The sequence below is a fragment of the Lycorma delicatula genome, chromosome 5 (assembly GCF_047948215.1).
Source record: "Lycorma delicatula isolate Av1 chromosome 5, ASM4794821v1, whole genome shotgun sequence".
Classification (NCBI taxonomy): domain Eukaryota; kingdom Metazoa; phylum Arthropoda; class Insecta; order Hemiptera; family Fulgoridae; genus Lycorma; species Lycorma delicatula.
In genome coordinates, this window is record NC_134459.1 from 133,299,095 (window position 1) to 133,317,304 (window position 18,210).

At 26.2% G+C, this 18,210-nt stretch overlaps 1 protein-coding gene across 2 annotated transcripts in view; it reads left to right on the forward strand.

The window, feature by feature from the left end:
- Positions 1 to 18,210, forward strand: part of cpo (RNA-binding protein) — a 96,722-nt gene that overhangs the window by 11,806 nt on the left and 66,706 nt on the right. For both annotated transcript variants that reach the window (XR_012756315.1, XM_075365380.1), the window contains exons 2-3: positions 9,546 to 9,599; positions 17,393 to 17,455. Coding sequence is in view for 1 of the 2 variants with exons in the window: in XM_075365380.1 (XP_075221495.1) it covers positions 9,546 to 9,599; positions 17,393 to 17,455 (117 nt within the window). In the remaining variant the exon portion in view is untranslated. The remainder of the gene's footprint in view (positions 1 to 9,545; positions 9,600 to 17,392; positions 17,456 to 18,210) is intronic.

Genomic DNA, 18,210 nt, shown 5'->3' on the forward strand with positions numbered 1-18,210 from the left:
TGAATAAAGTTACACTTCAAATGAGGTAATCCCACTGGAAAATAAAATAAATTTAGATTTGAAAGCAAGAGATATTGTTCTTAACATCTCGCTGCAAATCTCCCCTTCCATTAAGTACTTTAATTTATTTTTTATACACTTCAAATATTTTGAAATGTTAGTACCATAAAATTTTTACTGTATAAAATTTATATTTCATTATTTTATATTTCTATATTTAAAGTAATTATTCAAGAACTCGGCATCTAAATAATGTGTAATATCTTTTATTTGTGTAATTTTCTGTTTATTTTCAAAATAACGACAGTGAGTTAACTTTGGCAAAATTAAATAACCTCAGTAGTATAGAACCATACTGCTGCCACTTCCAAGGTCAATACAGAAAGTTTTTTATCTATTTTTTTCCCTTAAATTTACATAAGATCTTAAGCTGTCAAAAAATAAATTAAGCTGAGATTTTCAATGACCCTGTATGTGTTAATGTTCAGTAATTACAATTTAGGTAATTAACAACCTTGTTCATGTTAATCTCAATGCATCTTTTAAAAATATTTTTAAAAATCCATTCATTTATTATTTACATATTTTTTATTCATTCTTTTAAGAATAGATCATTTTGTTTACATTCTACCCTACTGTCAATCTTTAATACCTACTACGAAGAATGTCTTCCAGATGTAAATCATCATAAAAGTGCTTAAATGAAAAAAGGTTATATTACTTTTTTTCATTACAGATATATTATTTAAATTATACTCTTGCATTTTCAATAACATTTTATTTTATAAACTTAAGATTTATTGCAGCTAAATGAATTAATTCAAGCCATTTACACTTAACATTTACTGATCAAATTTATTTTTAAAGCTAATGGAACATTATTATCATGATTTTATAAATGGAAGTTGTGAATGTTTTATGCTCCCAATGGCCTCTGTAATAATTTTCAGTGCTGTTAAACAAGCCATAACACTCGAGGGAAATGTCCATAAAGTTAATGCTATATATTTTGTTATTACTAATTTTATTGGTAGCATTTTTATATTTGTATTTACACATTAAATAATGACATGTTACTGAATATAAAATTGTGTTTGTTTTATATTACATTCATGTAATAATCGGTAAGGTTTATACATATAAATTAGTTGTCATTTTCTTATTTTATGTAATTATATTTTTTATTGTTCAATTCTGATCAATTTGATTCAGATTAGTAAAATTATTATCTTAAAATAATTACTCTAAAAATATTTAAAATAAACATGAAGGATCTTTTCCGTACTAATTTTACTTGTTGAAATTAGTTTTGCAGAAAGATAATGCTTTGGTACATTATTTTTATTACCTTGAAAAACTTGCATTTATATTAGATTCTCTGTCATATAACCAAATGGTTTTAATTATGTTAACACAAATCATCATTATTTCAAAAAATGGTGTGAGCTGATTTCAAGAATAAATTCCTTGCTAGATTTGCTAAGAAAGTCAGGAAATGAATTCTTTTTAGTTTGACTTTCTTGTAATGCTGACTGTATTGTAAATATACAGACCATGCTAAAATATAACTGATATTTTGACCTTCAAATTAACCCTCATTCCTTAACAATAGGGACTAACTGAAATAATGAACATCATTATTATCAAAGAAAGTGATTACTTTCTTCATCTGCTAGATCACTAAAGAAATTTTGAAAGTCTGTAATAAATATAATGATGATTTTTGGTTGTAGATCACCTAAATATGGGAACAAAGCCTTTTGTTTATTTATTTTAAATTTTATTAATTGACGTAACTAGCGTTACTGTTATAATAATCATTACCATTAATGAGAAATCAAATTTGTATTATGAAAATAAATCCCAGACAAAAACAGAATTTGAACTTGGAACCTTCCAGTTAAAGGTAAACATGGTCCACTATTTGATTTTCCAAAAATAAAATTATGATGAAAAAATGTTTCATTTAAATACATGGTAAACGTGTTTGACACTGTGAAATCTTCTTTAACTGTTAGAGGATAGAGTGAGCAACTAATATTAATTTTATGCAAAGTTGGAACTACTATGTAACAAGGATGTAAACACTAAATTTATTGCATAATGCTTATCACCTAGTTTAGCCTCTCCAGTATCTCCTGTAACTTACATAACCATTTGTAGCCAGCACTCTAGATAGGTTTATTAGCAAAAGAGTTACAGTTAAGGATGGCTAATTTACAAGTAGTAGGAATTTTTTACATAATAGCTGTACAAAAATTATGCAGTAATGATTAATATTTAACATTATAATGATCAGCTTTACAAAATTGTTACTTCAGTCATTAAGCTTAGGCTAATTATGGAATCAATAATCAGGAAACAGAATACCCAAGTTGAACTTCAGGAGTAGCCTTACCATTTAACTATCAGGATAAACTGGGGTAGTAATCCATTTATTTCAGGACCTAGGATATATGTTTATATAATTTTTTTGGAAGATGACATCAAATTAAAGAACAAGTAATTTATCTTATTTATTTATTATAATTTATTATCTCTAAATTTTTTATTGTAGGTGTTGTAAATTATTGATAAAACTGGTTAAACAGATGGAATTTTTTGTAATATTGAATGGTTACCAGATGTCAAGTTATTAGAGATTTTTGAAATTGGAGAACTAATATTCACTATTCAGATTTGAACCATTGCTTATAATTGCACATGAGTAAAAATTAATTATTACAATTATTATCTTAAATCATAACTTTCTACTAGATTTTTTATACCTGTAACAAATTGCAAAGTATTTTGATGTGAAGATACAAAAAGACTATGTGGATTATAAATTGCTCTTTATGAGTATGTTCACATACTCATAATGATTGTAATCATTCATGAGGTGCATGAAATTAATTGGTAACCACATGGTCATTATAATACAGTTATGATTGTCACCATATTTTTCACTACCAACATCCTCTTTTTTTTTTAATTACTCTTTATAAAAAATTCAAGATATTCTAGTAATTTTAGAATCCCATCATTTCCTGTTAAGAAATTTATTAATATATTATCTTTTATTTGTGAAGAAGTATTACTACAATATTTATTTTTATGTAGAGATTAATTTTTATAAATTTCATTCATATAATATAGCATAATATTGAAGAGAGATTGTAAAAAAAAAATCACATTTTATTTCCCTTTGGTCATAATATTTGTAATATTCGATATATTTATATAAATTTTCTGTTGCAAATTTTGTTACATTTCTTTCATGTATCATTTTTTTACACTGTAAAATTTTGGAATATATTTGTCAGTCAGTAACTAATGTTACTCAGGATATGTAAATGGAATTTGATTATAAATGTCTGCATACAGATTTGTTTTGTATAGAGAATCTTTTTTTGTATTTCTTTTTTATTTAATTTTTGTTTTTTACAATGTTTGATGTAGTTCATGGACACTTAAAAAAAAAAAAAATGATTAATGAAAAATCTAAGTAAAAAGAAAAAATCAGTTGAAATATTTAGAATTAGTAGAAATACTAGAATTACTGATGAAACCCCATAATACTTAAGTCATACATAACCATACTCTACATAAAATAATTTTAAAAAAATAAATAAAAACCGAATTCAACGAATAATAGTACTAAAAATATTAAAGTAATAGTATGCCTTTCTGGGGCCCTAGTGTTTGGAGGATGCACTATTAATATCCTATTCATATAGGGAGCAGAGAAACACAACACTGGTGAAAGCAGTCAATGGCTAAGTATGTAGAGCCTTTCGGTTTTTTGCTATTTGTCCTAAAATTATCATTGGATTTGGTTAAAATTTATATGGGGACCATTTTGAAAGTATATTCTTTTGATTAAAAAAAAAATCAAAATCAGTTTACTAATGTTAGAGATACAATAGACATTAAAAAAAAGAAAATTACAGTTGAATTGATAACCTCCTACTTTTTTGAAGTTGGTTAAAAATGATAAAATAATAGGAGTGTTATTTGCTATTTAATTATAGAGTAATTGTTTCCATGTTTACCACAAATAGAAATTAACAAAAAGAGAAGTAAGGAAATTATAAATATTCATTAAAAACATTGTTTTTTTACTGGTGGCATATAATTTATTACTGGTAGCTATAATGAAGCTTGTTTTTATATTAATAATATCTAAGGAAATTGTAATGTGGTCGACAAAAATTTAAAAATAATTATTCAAATAAAACAATATTTATAGTTATGGAAATTCAAAGGACTGCTTTTGCGGCACATTATAACTAATTGAGGGGAGAGTAGTAAACAAAAATAATTCCAATTTAAACACTTCAAAAGCATATGCTTTGTTGCATTGTAACATTGCCAGTGCATGCATTATAGTCTGGACAGTTTTCCAAGCTTTATGCATGAGTAACTCTCAGTATCCTTTCTTTTTTATGCTCATATCTCATAGACTGTAGGTATATGGGAGATTATTTATTCATAGTACCAATAAAAAGATGAGTTGCTACAATGAATATAATTTATGAAAAATATTTTTTTTTTATTTCTTACTTTATTATAAAACACAAAATTAAATTCTTGCTGGGGTACTAAGAATGAAGATATATTATAAACAGCAATGTTTTATTTAATTAAAATCAAAATTATTTTATTAACCTTTTGAAATTTACTTAATTATTTGACACAAAAGTTAGTTTGAAATTTCCTCCTAATTTTTTTTTACTACACGTTTATAGTACCTTTTACTTGTAGAGGGATTAAGAAGCCTAGCTTTATTATAGGTTATAATAAAATTAATTTAAGAATAATTTTTCAATTTCCTACCCTGGATTGATCCAGAAGCTCTTTTCAAGAGACGAGCAGTTGATTGATATATTTAAGAGAGAGGATTACAGATCCTTTTGGGAGAGGGGTCTCACCTCTTTTGAAATAAACATTATTTTGACATTTAATCACTGAGGATGCATTTTATAAAAAAATACTTTGTTTTAATTTTAAACACACAAAATTTATTTTGTTTAAAACAAATTTTTAACAACTTTTGCAGAAAAAATATTTTTTTAATTAGATAAATGTATGTTCTATGATCTTCAGCCTACTAGCTTTCAAAACAAAAGTTTTGAGGAAGAGAATTATCAAAAGAGAATTTTAAATACCCTTGTACAAGACATTTTCAACACATTGTTATTAGGACACAACTTCTTGGTGAACATATATGTTTAAAGATTCATACATCCAGTACAGACTTAATCAAAAACTTACAAGGGACAAAAAATTGTAAAAACTAGTTGATTTGTAATAAAGTAAATGTAGTTCAGAGAAGTTTTGTGTACAGAAAATCCCAAGCATTAAAAAAATATTGTCAAATTCTTAACAAATTAATATTGATAAAAAATTTAGGTTATAGGAACATCTTTCAGTTTGAACAGATGTATACACACATGCGCATGCATACATAAGAAAGGCAGTGCCATATAATAGCAGATAACTCAAGAGATCATTCAGGCATAAGGGATTTGAGGACCAATGTTTATTATATTATTTTTTATTATGTTTTGTATGCTCTCAGTAATATTGTTCTGCAATTACATTTTATTGTTGTTCATTTTGAGATTTCATCCAGAAAAAAAATTAAACGTAGTTCTAAAAGATGTAAATGCGTCATAAAAAACTCAAAGTTGACATTAGCTAGTTTCAAAAAGGATTTAGGAAATCAGGATTTCCTACAATCCATTGAAAGATATACTATTTGAGACATTTTTAGTAAAGAAAATTTGAGTTTTTAAAGTAAACTTACCTAAGAGATTGTAGTTTTCACTTAACATGTTATTTAGTGTGAATCATTTCAATTTTACAAATTATTTATTAATTGACTCTGTGATGGTGTAATAGCATTTCAAACTTTCATCTGGATCCCAGATTTAAATCCTGAGCAGGGATAATAATTTCCATACTCCATTATCTATTAGGTGGTGGCATCCAGCCATAAAGATTAAACCCCTCTCAAAAAAAAAAGGTGGATGTAAAAAACAAAAAATAGTTTATTGAAGGAATTCTCTTAAATTGACACAAATAATAAATCTACCATCAGATAGATAAATAACAAACAACGATGATACTAACCATGAACACAAAAATAGACCGCTTAACTTGAACATTGTGGATTGTATAAATACTAAAACAATGGTGTACCAAATGAACACAATTGAAATTCAATGCACAGTTCAACCTCATTCTGAACATGAATCTTAATTTTTAAAAAATGCTGTATTAACTTCAGCTGACATTAAAAAGAGAGCAACAAAAACAAACATGGAAAATTGTTACACACAACACTGAAAATGAAATTGTTTTGAATTATGCTATTAAAAATATTTTATTTATGAATTTATTTAACTTGTTATTTTAAATGAGTACACAAATTTTTTACAATCCTGATGTGTATTCTTCTGTATAATACATTTTTTATGGTAGATTAAAAGACATTTTGATTAAAGAAAAATTAAAATGGAGACAAATAATGAATGAATAAAAACCACAAGAGTAATTGACTTCTTGTAGAAAAACAATTTCATGAGTTGCAGGAGATTTACTGCTGTTGAAATGAACTCTGTTACGCTCAGTGTACAATTTAATACCACCTTGACCTCACTTTAATTCTAGCTTGGTTGAATAGTGTTCAACAATTCAATTATTGCAAACTGTATTTTTACTATCTAACTTCATATAGTATTAACAAAATTTCAAACTCTTTTTCTGGTTTGTGAGTTTACTAGTTTTATTACAAATATTATATGCACTTTTATTGCTAGAGAAGGTTTTGTTTGGTAAGAAATTCAAGTAACAAGGATTACTAATTAGATTAAAAGTCAAAGACCGTACTAAAAATTTTGTTAATGTTTAACTGTACTAAAAGTTATGGTGAAAGTCTTTTGGGAAGGGCTATTGATAAAAATGAAAATAATTAAAAGCAGCTGTTTTGTCCTGAAAATAAAAATATTCTTTACTTTAATATGAATATCTAACATAGAAGAGAGTAGCTTAAAGGGCAGTTTCAGTGCTTTGGTAGCTGCTTATGAGTTATTATTATTATTAAAGCTTTGTCACTTCCAATACAAAGTTTAACTACCAGGTTTTCTTCTTTACATCAGATTTATTTATACTGGAAGAAAAACCTACAGTCAAAATTGTACAATAATTTCATACAAAAATGGTTTCTGATTTATTTGCTTTAATTTTTATTATTTAAAATTTCTAACTAACATGGTATAATTTATTAATGTCGATTCTATTGTGCATATTGCTTGTACATGTTTATTTTATGTGTAAATCTAGAATATGCATGCATCTAGTTGATATGGTTGAGTATTCATTTTAATCGCTGCATTCTTGCTTGTAGGCTGCATGGTGGCCGTATTTGTTAGTGTTTGTTTTGTTAGTTTACTATATTATCTGGTATAATTTTGTTTCTTGTTCTGTAAGGAAAATGAACCAATACTCTAAATTTGACCAAAAACAATAAAATTATTAATTGGGCAAAAATATAAAGATTAAGTATTTTATTTGATTATATATTTAATGAGGTATCCTACCTAACCTTTTTAATATGTTGGGTAACATTTAGAACATTACTTAAGGAAACTCCTCTAAAGAAATTACATAATTAATTAGTGTTGGAAGAGTCTTTTTAAAATATGTTCTTTTAGATTGAAAGTAAGTTGTTTATAAATCTCAGTAATTTTTCATGTATTATTAGGTTTTATCATGTTGTTAAATAAACATTAAAAGTTTATCTTTTCTGAATTTTAAATTAAGAATTATTTTTATGATGGAATTTTCTTGTTATTATTTTCACTTTCTTTCCTTCTGTATTTATATTTATTTTTAATTAATTATTTCTTTTTGAATCTGCTCATTTTGATTATCAATATCTTAAATCAGCAATTCACAGATTTTTTAAATTTGTTTATAAAGAGTTCTTCAACACTTTTCTTAGCTATTTTATTGTTAAGTTTTAGTAATAAAAATTGAAATTGAGAATAATAATAAATTTAAATTGAGAGTATTAATGCAGTTTTTTATATAAGTAACTTTCTTCATCTTTAAAATTTATTCTTTTATATGCGTGGGCATAAGTGCTTCACATCTTGAAAAAAAAAGTCATATACACATATTTTTTTAGTATGACCCCACTGCTACCATAATTGATTTCTGTTTAGGAAGTGGTTTGAAACTTAATTTAAAGTATCAGTTATATTGAAATTTTACTGATTTTCAAAAATTTGAAGAAATTTTTTCATTACTTTAAATAGTCATTTTATTTATTTAATGTCTATATATATATTAAACAAATTCACTTTCACCATGTAATGTAAAAAATTTGTTTTAACTAAAAATACTGTAAAATCTAAAAATAATATAAAACCAAAAGTAAAAAATGGGGGAAGTATAAAAGAAGCTCAAAAAAAACAAAAACAGGACTTACAATATCAAAGTTAATTTTTTTAATCAAATGAAAAAAAGAAACATTAAAAACAATAATAAGAAACTGTATATTTTAAAACTTTATAATTGTTTAAATTGAAAAGTTTTAAAATATACTCTTTCTTATTATGTTTTTAATGTTTTGTTTTTTTTTTCATTTGATTGGTGCAAACAATCTAATTTAAACAGTTAAATGTTTAAATTAGATTGTTTTTAAAGAAGTATTTGAATAGTAATATAAATGTGTTAAGTTGCTTGATTACTATAAAAATGACGGGGCCAAACTTTGGCTAAGGTAATTACTTGCTTTATTTTAACTCGCAATGTTTTTCAATTCTTTTTTTCATATTTGTCCTCAAATCTTTCATTCTTAATTTAATATACGTCCTGACATTGTCTATTGATGAAATTTTGCACAGTTACTAAGATCGGGTGACAATACAGTATTTCACCATTACTTTTGCAAACAACCTCCCGCATGGGGGTAAATTAAGGGTGCAGGTGTAATAATTTAACATACTTCCTGACATTGTCTATTGACAAACTTGATAGCAATAAAAAAACATTTTGTTAATTTACAATTGTATTTAAATAATCAAAACTTCACTATTTCATTATTTTATATAGTAAATGTTTGATTGAAAATTTGTTTGATATTTTATAAATATATTAAAAATTTCAATATATAATGTTACTGTTTGAAATCCAAATTAACCTTCTAATTAAACTCATGCAATGTATGATAATAATTTAATTAAAGTATCACCAAAAAGTGTAAAGCAAATTTAAAAAAATTTTTGTAATATTTATTTTTTTCCAAAATTTGTTTGACAAGATAATGGGTTATGTAATTATCATAAAATTCATAGGTGAATTTTGAATGTTATTAGTCTAAGTAATTTATGAATAAAACAAGAACATATTGCTGTCTGTTTTATAATAGAATCTTTTTCTTCATAATCTATTGATTTCTATTAACATTTGTAAAAATTTTAAATGATTACAGTATATAATTTTAGTTTAATTAATTTTATTAAATTTATTTAACTATTTTTAATTTTTTACAGGGTTATGAGGGATCATTATTGAAAGTTACTAGCAAAAATGGAAAGACAGCTTCAGTAAGTATTTTAAATATATATATATATTTTATATTATACAATTTACTTTTAACTAGCCAGTCAGGAAGTGTAGTCATTGTAATGGTAGTATATTATAAAAATCAAAATTTAAAGAAGGAATGATTTTTTTTTTAGCATGTTTTGTTTTCTTAATTTAGTTTTATTATATATTTTAAAAAGCTGATATTATTTTGAATTGTATCTTCACTTGTTAGTGAAGACTACTGATGATGTATTAAATTATATAAAAAATATTTTTACAGAAATATTTTAAGCACCAGAAGATCTTTGTGATCTTATTTCAAATACATAAATTACAATAACATCCAAAAAGTGCACTGGCTAATATTCAAAGATAAAGTACATTTTGGCTGAGTCAAAAATTATAACTTTTGCTTAAGATAAAAATTCAATTTACAAAGTTTTCAGTCTAACTAATTTAGGAAACAGAGAATTCATTTTATTACTTCATTTGAATCATAAAATGTACTGGATAATGCTATGAAAAAAAATGTGCAAATAGTTTTATTATAATTAAACTCTTTTTTTTCCTGTTTAGCCTCCGGTAACTACCGTTCAGATAATACGTCAGAGGATGAATGAGGATGATATGTATGAATTTAAATGAAGTGTAATCTTGTACATTCTCAGTTCGACCATTCCTGAGATTGTGGTTAATTGAAACCCAACCACCAAACAACACCGGTATCCGCGTTCAAATCCGCGTAAAAATAGCTGGCTTTACTAGGACTTGAACGCTGAAACTCTCGACTGCAAAATCAGCTGATTTGGGAAGACCATTACAATTAAACTGCCTTTTAATAAAAAGAAATCTTTAATTATCGTTCATTTGGTACCTACCTTTTCGTTTATTTACAGTTTTGGGTTATTTCTTTATTAATCATTTAACTCCTTAGCTACCTGCTTCATAGAGGTCAGACGAAAAACAAGGGTCTTATTAGCTGGAGATTCTGTTTTTAAAAGGATTCCTGTGCTGATTTTAGGAAAAATTAATGTTAACAATATTTTTTTGGATTTATATAAATTTTAGATGAGTTTTAATGTAATTAGGTTTATATTGTGGGACATAATGTTACTGTATGAAGTGTTAAGTTAGTGTGGTTGTGATATTTTAGTCTATTTATAAGCTTGCTGTTTGCTTAAATAAGATGTTAATCAGTTTTCATAAAGTATAGCCCTTGAAGTTCTATAACATAACTACACTAGTTTTAATAAAATTTTATAAAGTTGTATAAAGTAATAAATCAAATGAAATCTTCAGATTTGTAGTTAATTAGATGAATGATATGAAAAATAATGTCCTTTTTTAGTGAATTTTCAAAGATCGCTTGGTCATGTATAAGATTTATTTGTTCACTCTACTGGCCATAAATATTTGTCAATTTTGATGAAACTTGGTGAGGATCATGTAAACCTATTGGGAATAGATCCCTATTGATTTTCAAACAAACTAGTTTACAAGAACCAGAGTTAGAGGTAAAAACCTGGGGTTTTGGCTCTGTGCTCAAGGATAACTAGAATCAGAAATTTGCACCTCTGACACACTTATAGCAACAGAGTTTTTTCTTTACTTTTATTAATTTTATTAATGTGACATGTATCTATGAACATATGGGACATATATCACATTGTGTAGAAAATTGTGTCTGCTGATGATGGAGAAAATACCGATTAGTTTTATTTTTGAAGATTAAGGATCTTAATATTCTTACAGTCCTTTCAGTTTGGATATTATAAATGGATGCCTGCAGTTCCTACCAGTTCAAAAACATATCGCAAAAGTTAGTTATATAAAGCCACAACATTCCAACACTTAACTCCTAAAAGATTTTAATAAAAGCATGATCCTATGAATTACATTGTGTAACTGTAATTTTCATTTTTTAAATAAATACTTAAGCAAATAATTTATTTTTTTATTAGTCCATCAATTCTTAAGCATTGGAATGATTCAGTCCAATTTTCATTACTATTGATTATTCAATAAAAACTAGTAAATTTGTTTGAGTTGTGATGATATAAGTCCCAGATAATTTTTTATACTCCACTGGGTTGGTCTAGTGGTGAACTCATCATCGCAAATCAGCTGATTTCAGTGTCTAGAATTCTAAGGTTCAAATCCTAGTAAAGGTAGTTACTTGTATATATTTGAATGCTAGATCATGGTTTTCTTTGCTAGCTGGGTTTAAATTAACTACACGTCTCAGGAATGGTTGACCTGAGACTACACAAGACTACACTTCATTTACATCTATACATATCATCCTCATTCATCCTCTGAGGTAATACCTTACAGTGGCGCCAGAGGCTAAACAGAAAAAGAAAGAAGATAGCTTTTATAAAAATATTGTTAGAGAAAAATGTAAGTTAATAATAATTTAAATAAAACTAAATAAATATCTGTATTAAATATCAATTGAACCTACTTTTATTATGTAAAACTTTTGTTTATATTAAAACATCAAATTTTATTTGAACAAGTAGATGTAGAGAAAATTATTTACTTTTGCTCATTTGAAAAAAGATAAATCACTTGATTTACTGTTGAATTGTTGCAGTGTTGATAGAGTGTCATAAATTTGCAGTGTTGATAGATTGTCATAAATTTTCTGAAACACATGAGAGTATGATTACAAACAGGTTACATAGTCAGCGATAAAGAATTATGATAACTGTTAGCAGTGTTGGGTTGCTTAATAGATAGCATTGCATGACATCTGTAGCAGTGATTAAATATACTTCTAAGACAACAGTATGTTTACAGAAATTTATAAGTACTGAAACATGCACAATCATGATGTCAGATACAACAGATTATTTAATTTTATATCCACAAAACTTTAGCTTTTAAAGTATCCCCTTGTAAATTAGTATAAGAATCTTAATGCTTAACATGGCAAAGCCATAAAGTGTTTTTTGCCTTTCTAGTTCTATATTATATAGTTGCTCATTTAAATATAGATGTTTTAGTAACAATGAGATGATTTCAATTACAGTAAACAGCATCTGTATACTTCTTTTCTTTCATTTTCTTATGCCAAAGAAATCAAGATGTTCATTGTTGGTATTTACACATGCTGAAAGTTTATTTACATCAGTAACACTTCCATTCAGTGGTATACTGAATGAAGATATATTCAAATTTTACTAGTATTTTATTTCATATATATTAATAATTACTATATTTGTAATTACATATATTAACATATTTAACTAGTTTTTTTATTAACAAAACAATAGTTTATATACGAAGAGTGTAACTATTTTGATATTTAGACGATAATTCAGTTTGTAATGATTTTTATTATAGTATTAATGTTGAATGTAACTTTTTATATATAAGTTCATGTCATAAATGAATTGTTTACAGCTAGTGTTTTTTGTTTGTAAGTTTCTTTTAATCTGTAATAACCATCGTAATGGAGTTATTTGTTTTTGTAACTTGTTTTCTATAAATAATTTTAATTTCTTTAAAACTGTTATAAATGTGTATTTCTTAGCTTATCCTATATTAATGTAACAATGTAACGTTTATTTAAATTTTAATAAAACAAACTTAATTTTTATGTTAACTTTAAATCTGATAAAATAATTACCGTAGTTATTTATAACTTAGTTCTAATCCTAAAATTGCTAGGTAATTAAAATTTAATACTAAAAAAATAAATAATGGTTTGCCATACAAAATTGATCAAACCTCAAGTAGTACTTCCAATGTCATAAATTTATTTACTCCCTACTGCTACAGTGTAAAGAGTAATTACTGAGCAATTAATTTACAGCCACACTTCATGAACATTTAATTAATGAGTTGCTGCATGCTACTGTTTGAATTATCAGCAGGTATTGCACTTAAAACATGCTCTAATTTATGGTTAGTTAATTCTTTAAAATTGAAAAGAAGTGTTTCGTTTTCTAACTGTTATTTTTAAAATAATTTATTGTTTACAGGTTAGTGATTATATTGAAAATAAATAGTAGTAAATTTGTTGTTTCATGATATGGCAACTAATAATGTCTTATAGTTATAATATTTACACAATGTTGTTATAATTTTTTCTTTGTTTTTGATTGATATCGCCACATAAACTTGAAGCTTTTGCGTGGTATGTGGAAATTTAGCATATAAAAAATGTCATACCTTACCGGGATTCAAACCCAGGACCACCACATGAAAGGTCGAGATGCTACTACTAGTGCCATTTAAAATCTAATACTTTATATGTTTGGTAACCCACAGGGTTAGTCTAATAACAGAATTATTGTATATATATATATATATATATATAAAACAATAGTTTTTATTGTGCTTTCTAATCTCGGTAAAGTTAGGCATTTTTTGTAAAAATATTGATTTATTAACATTATTATAGTAGGAACATAGCTTCATTCTACTTAAATTAATTGTAGGCAGAAAAAGGGTTCTGAAGGAAATAAAAACGTCCATTAAAACTGATGGGAAACTGTCTGTTAGTGAAAAATACAGTCGTTTCACAGGGCTCCACGCAAAATAGTTGTAGACTAATAATAGAAATAGAAATTTAATAGAAATTTTTCTGTTCCATTTTTTTCAATCTGATTGTTAAGAATTGTACAAAAATGAACATATATTATATTATATTTTGTTAAAACATACTTCAATTTGAAGACAATTTTTTTCCTTTAGTAAGAACTGAAATAGCAATTATTTATGTTTTAATGGTTCCTATTCTGAATATGACTACTGGAAAATTATTTTTAAAAAAGATAGAAAAACTCTGTTCTTAAGTTATACGTAAACAATAATTTTTTTGTTTATTTTTACAAATTATTTTACTTAGACACCTAAAGTTTCAGAAACACCAGTATTGTAGTTTCAAAAGGTCACAGATAAATTACAACAAAACAGTACGATATGTTCATTGCTTATTTTCTGCTTTGAACCGATTTATTTTCATTTTCACTTCCAAATTTCACTGCTTACTGTAATAAGAATTAATCTTAAATTAAGCATAATTAATTTTAATTAATAAATCAACCTGCCAGGTTAGTCTAGTAGTTAAACTCGTCATTGTAAAATCAGCTGATTTTCGAAGTGAGAGTTCTAAGGTTCAAGTCATTGTAAAGGCAGTTGCTTTCATATTAATCTGAATGCTAGACTGAAAATATCAGTGTTCTTCGATGATTGGATTTCAGTTAATCATACATCTCAGAAGTGGTTAGTATGAGTATGTTCCAGACTATATGTTTTCTGGTATATTTGTACTTATAATGCAGCTACGTTGGGCTTGGCAAGCCGGTAGTGGTAATTGCATTTGCCTATATGCACATACCCAGACCCAGCAATAGCTGGAAAACTGGTTGGAGAAAACAATATATTCTATATCTTTTGTATAAATAGATACAGCTTGATTATGTCATTTCTGATAGTCATTGCTGATTTTAATTTCTTGGATAGCCTCTGCATTCCTACTATTCATTCTGGTCTGTAGTGATTATGTGTATTTTCTGTCAAGAAAAACTATTGTGTTATTTTTAAACAATTAGTGCTAAGTGCTGTTCGACCATCCTTTAAGTCATCATGCTGTCTGTGAAGCATTGTCTCTGATAGTCTAGTCTGTTTCATTTCTCAACATGTTCAAATTATGCATTCTGAATATCTTTCATGATTATGTTGTGATATCTTTTCTCACATTCTGATTTTGAATCTCTTCTTAATTCATATTTTCATTGTACAATTGATGTCTCAAAAGAAAAATATCTTCATATTTTTTACTCTCATATTTTTCCTCTTCACCCATATTAGACAGTTGCTTTTAGTACTGCTTGAAACAATCTTCTCAGTCCTACATCAATAACATTGTCTCCATATATTCATTTAAACCTATTGATGACCATCCATCCAAGTCTTTTATCTCTTGTTTTAAATAATGTAGACACCTAATTTGTAAATTTATCCATTGTCTACACTTTCATCTGTGAGATCATGATTCTGACCTTTTTATCTACTTTTATCATTTTTGTCTTGATAGTATTTATTTTGTTGTATGATTTTTTGGAGTCTGAAAATCCTTTCTGATATTTCCTGCACAAACCTTTTGGAACCAGCTAACATTACCACTTTAACTGGATGTGCTGGCCAAGTAACTGATTCTTCTTTTAATTAAATACTTTCTTCATTATCTCTAAAAGCTTCAGTCAGCATACTTCCAAAAACAGATTGTTTTAATGTTCCTTCTATGTACAGTTGTTATTGTGTCCATGTATAATCTCTTAATTAGGCTGATCATTTTCTTTAATTTAAATCCATTTGTGTTTAGCACATTATTTCTCTGTAGATTTGAAAGCTGGTTTTGTATTAATAAGTATCCTCTAGGCATTTCTTTCTCTTTAATCCATTTACTTCATATTAACTACATCAAAATGAATATCTGTTCAGTTATGATTCTTGGTAAACTCTGTCTGTTCTACGAGTGCAATTACATTTTCCTCCCCCATCTTTATTCTTTTCTATATTAGTCCTATATTGTATTTTCTCTATAAAGATGTCCTAGACTAACACTTTTTAGGTGCGGGAGAGTAGCATTGTCAGTCAATAAATTGAGTGCATAGTTGTGACACTCATTTTATTTAAAACATATTGAATGAAATGAAACAGAAAGAAAAACTCATATGCAGCATTAACTAATTAATTATATTCTTTATTTCCATTTATTATTTTATTAATATCTATTTATTTATTTTTTACTATGAAAACTGTTGGTTGAGAGCATAAATAAAACAAAGAAAAAATTTATTCCAGTATTTTTATAATATTCTGACTTCAGAAGTCACAACACTATAAGATCGTGATTTTTTTTCTTTTTTAGCAGAATTATTTTATGCATTACCATTACATCTGTATCAATTTAATAATAATAATAATAATAATAATAATAATAAAATAGATAATAATTATAATGCATTTCAAATGTAAGATAAGACAATAATATTTTTGTGGCAGCTCTAAATATCTGATACAAATTTGCCACTGAGATCTAATTAACTGTAATCTCTCAGGAGAAGACTTGTTAGCTTGAGCTAACAACCGTGATTATAGTTAAATATTAACAAATGCTGTATACAACGTATATGGTGGTTTATCAACTCTGATGTAGCCTAACATTAGCTTATTGCATTAATAGTAGAAAAGCACACTAATCAGTATGACTCATTGATGCCCTTTTCTCAGGAAATAATTCTGCTTGTTCTGATTTCTGTGTTTGTAACTAACTTATTTTTTACACCTAGAAAAAAATGAAGATTTCTTTTTTAACAATATTCTTACTACAAAAATATTTCAATATTTTTTTTTATAATTTACTTTCATCATTATTAAAAAATTACAAATTTTTATTCAAAATGTAATGATCTAGGTTTCATATGCTTTAGTATCTCATAAAATAATAAATTTTTGTTGGTCAAATTGTATTACTTCTCAGGATTTACAATAAACAAAATTTGATGATATTAAATCTATTATATATGGGTATTTTACGCAGATGAAAGGTAGGTAAGATTGATAAATGTATATATGATATTGTAGGTCAGTGTAGATGTACATGTGGATTATAATTTTTATTTTTTATGATTTCTCACTACATATTCAAAACCTTTACAGGTTAGGTAACTATGGCTCATATTTTAGCATTTGAAAAGTGCTAATCATAAATTCTTTTTGAATTAGTAAAATAATATTAATTAATCAAATTAGAAATAGATAATGATTTTTGTTATTTTTTATTTATTTACAGCCAGTTGGTTTTGTGACATTTAATACACGTGCAGGAGCAGAAGCTGCAAAACAAGATTTACAGGTGGGTGTTAGGTTTTATAAATTATTTTGTTCAGAATAAATAATTAAGATCATAAATAACAGCTAAAATTACTAATTATAACATAATCTTAAGTATTTCCTGTAAAATGTGAAGTCCTAATAAGTTAATAATAATAACATAGTTTGAATTTAACATAATTGAAATATAAAATTTTTTTTTATGTATTGATTGTTAGATCTTGGGAATTTATTACACCAATTTCAACTGATAAGTGCATTATTAACTAACATTATTGACTCTTCTGTGATCAGTTTTGGCTAGGCAATCAGAGCCTTGGGTACGTGTTGCTTATTTCCATATTTTTTTTTTTTGCTTGATGAAATAATTTTCCATGGAATCTTTGAGCGTGTAGGTAGGAATATGGAAATGGTTTGTAGTGTATGAAACTTGCCATGGCTGACTGGGATTCGAACCTAGGAACTCTGGATGAAAGGCTGAGATGCTACCACTCCATCCTGGAGAAAAATTAAAATTATTCTTAATTTAATATTTTATTAGTATCTCCTTTTTGATAATTTATGGAAAAAAAATACTGCATTTTATAATTGCGGATTTTGTATTGAAATACACTGAGGTATTTAAATTTATTTCTTATGTGAGTAAAGCATCTCTCTCTCTCTTTTACTGGAATGGATTTTTTTTTATTTGAATGAACAATATTGCTAACATCATTATGAATTCCAAGACAAATTTATTGTGCCAGGGTAATGGTTGGATTTTGGACAAATTAACTC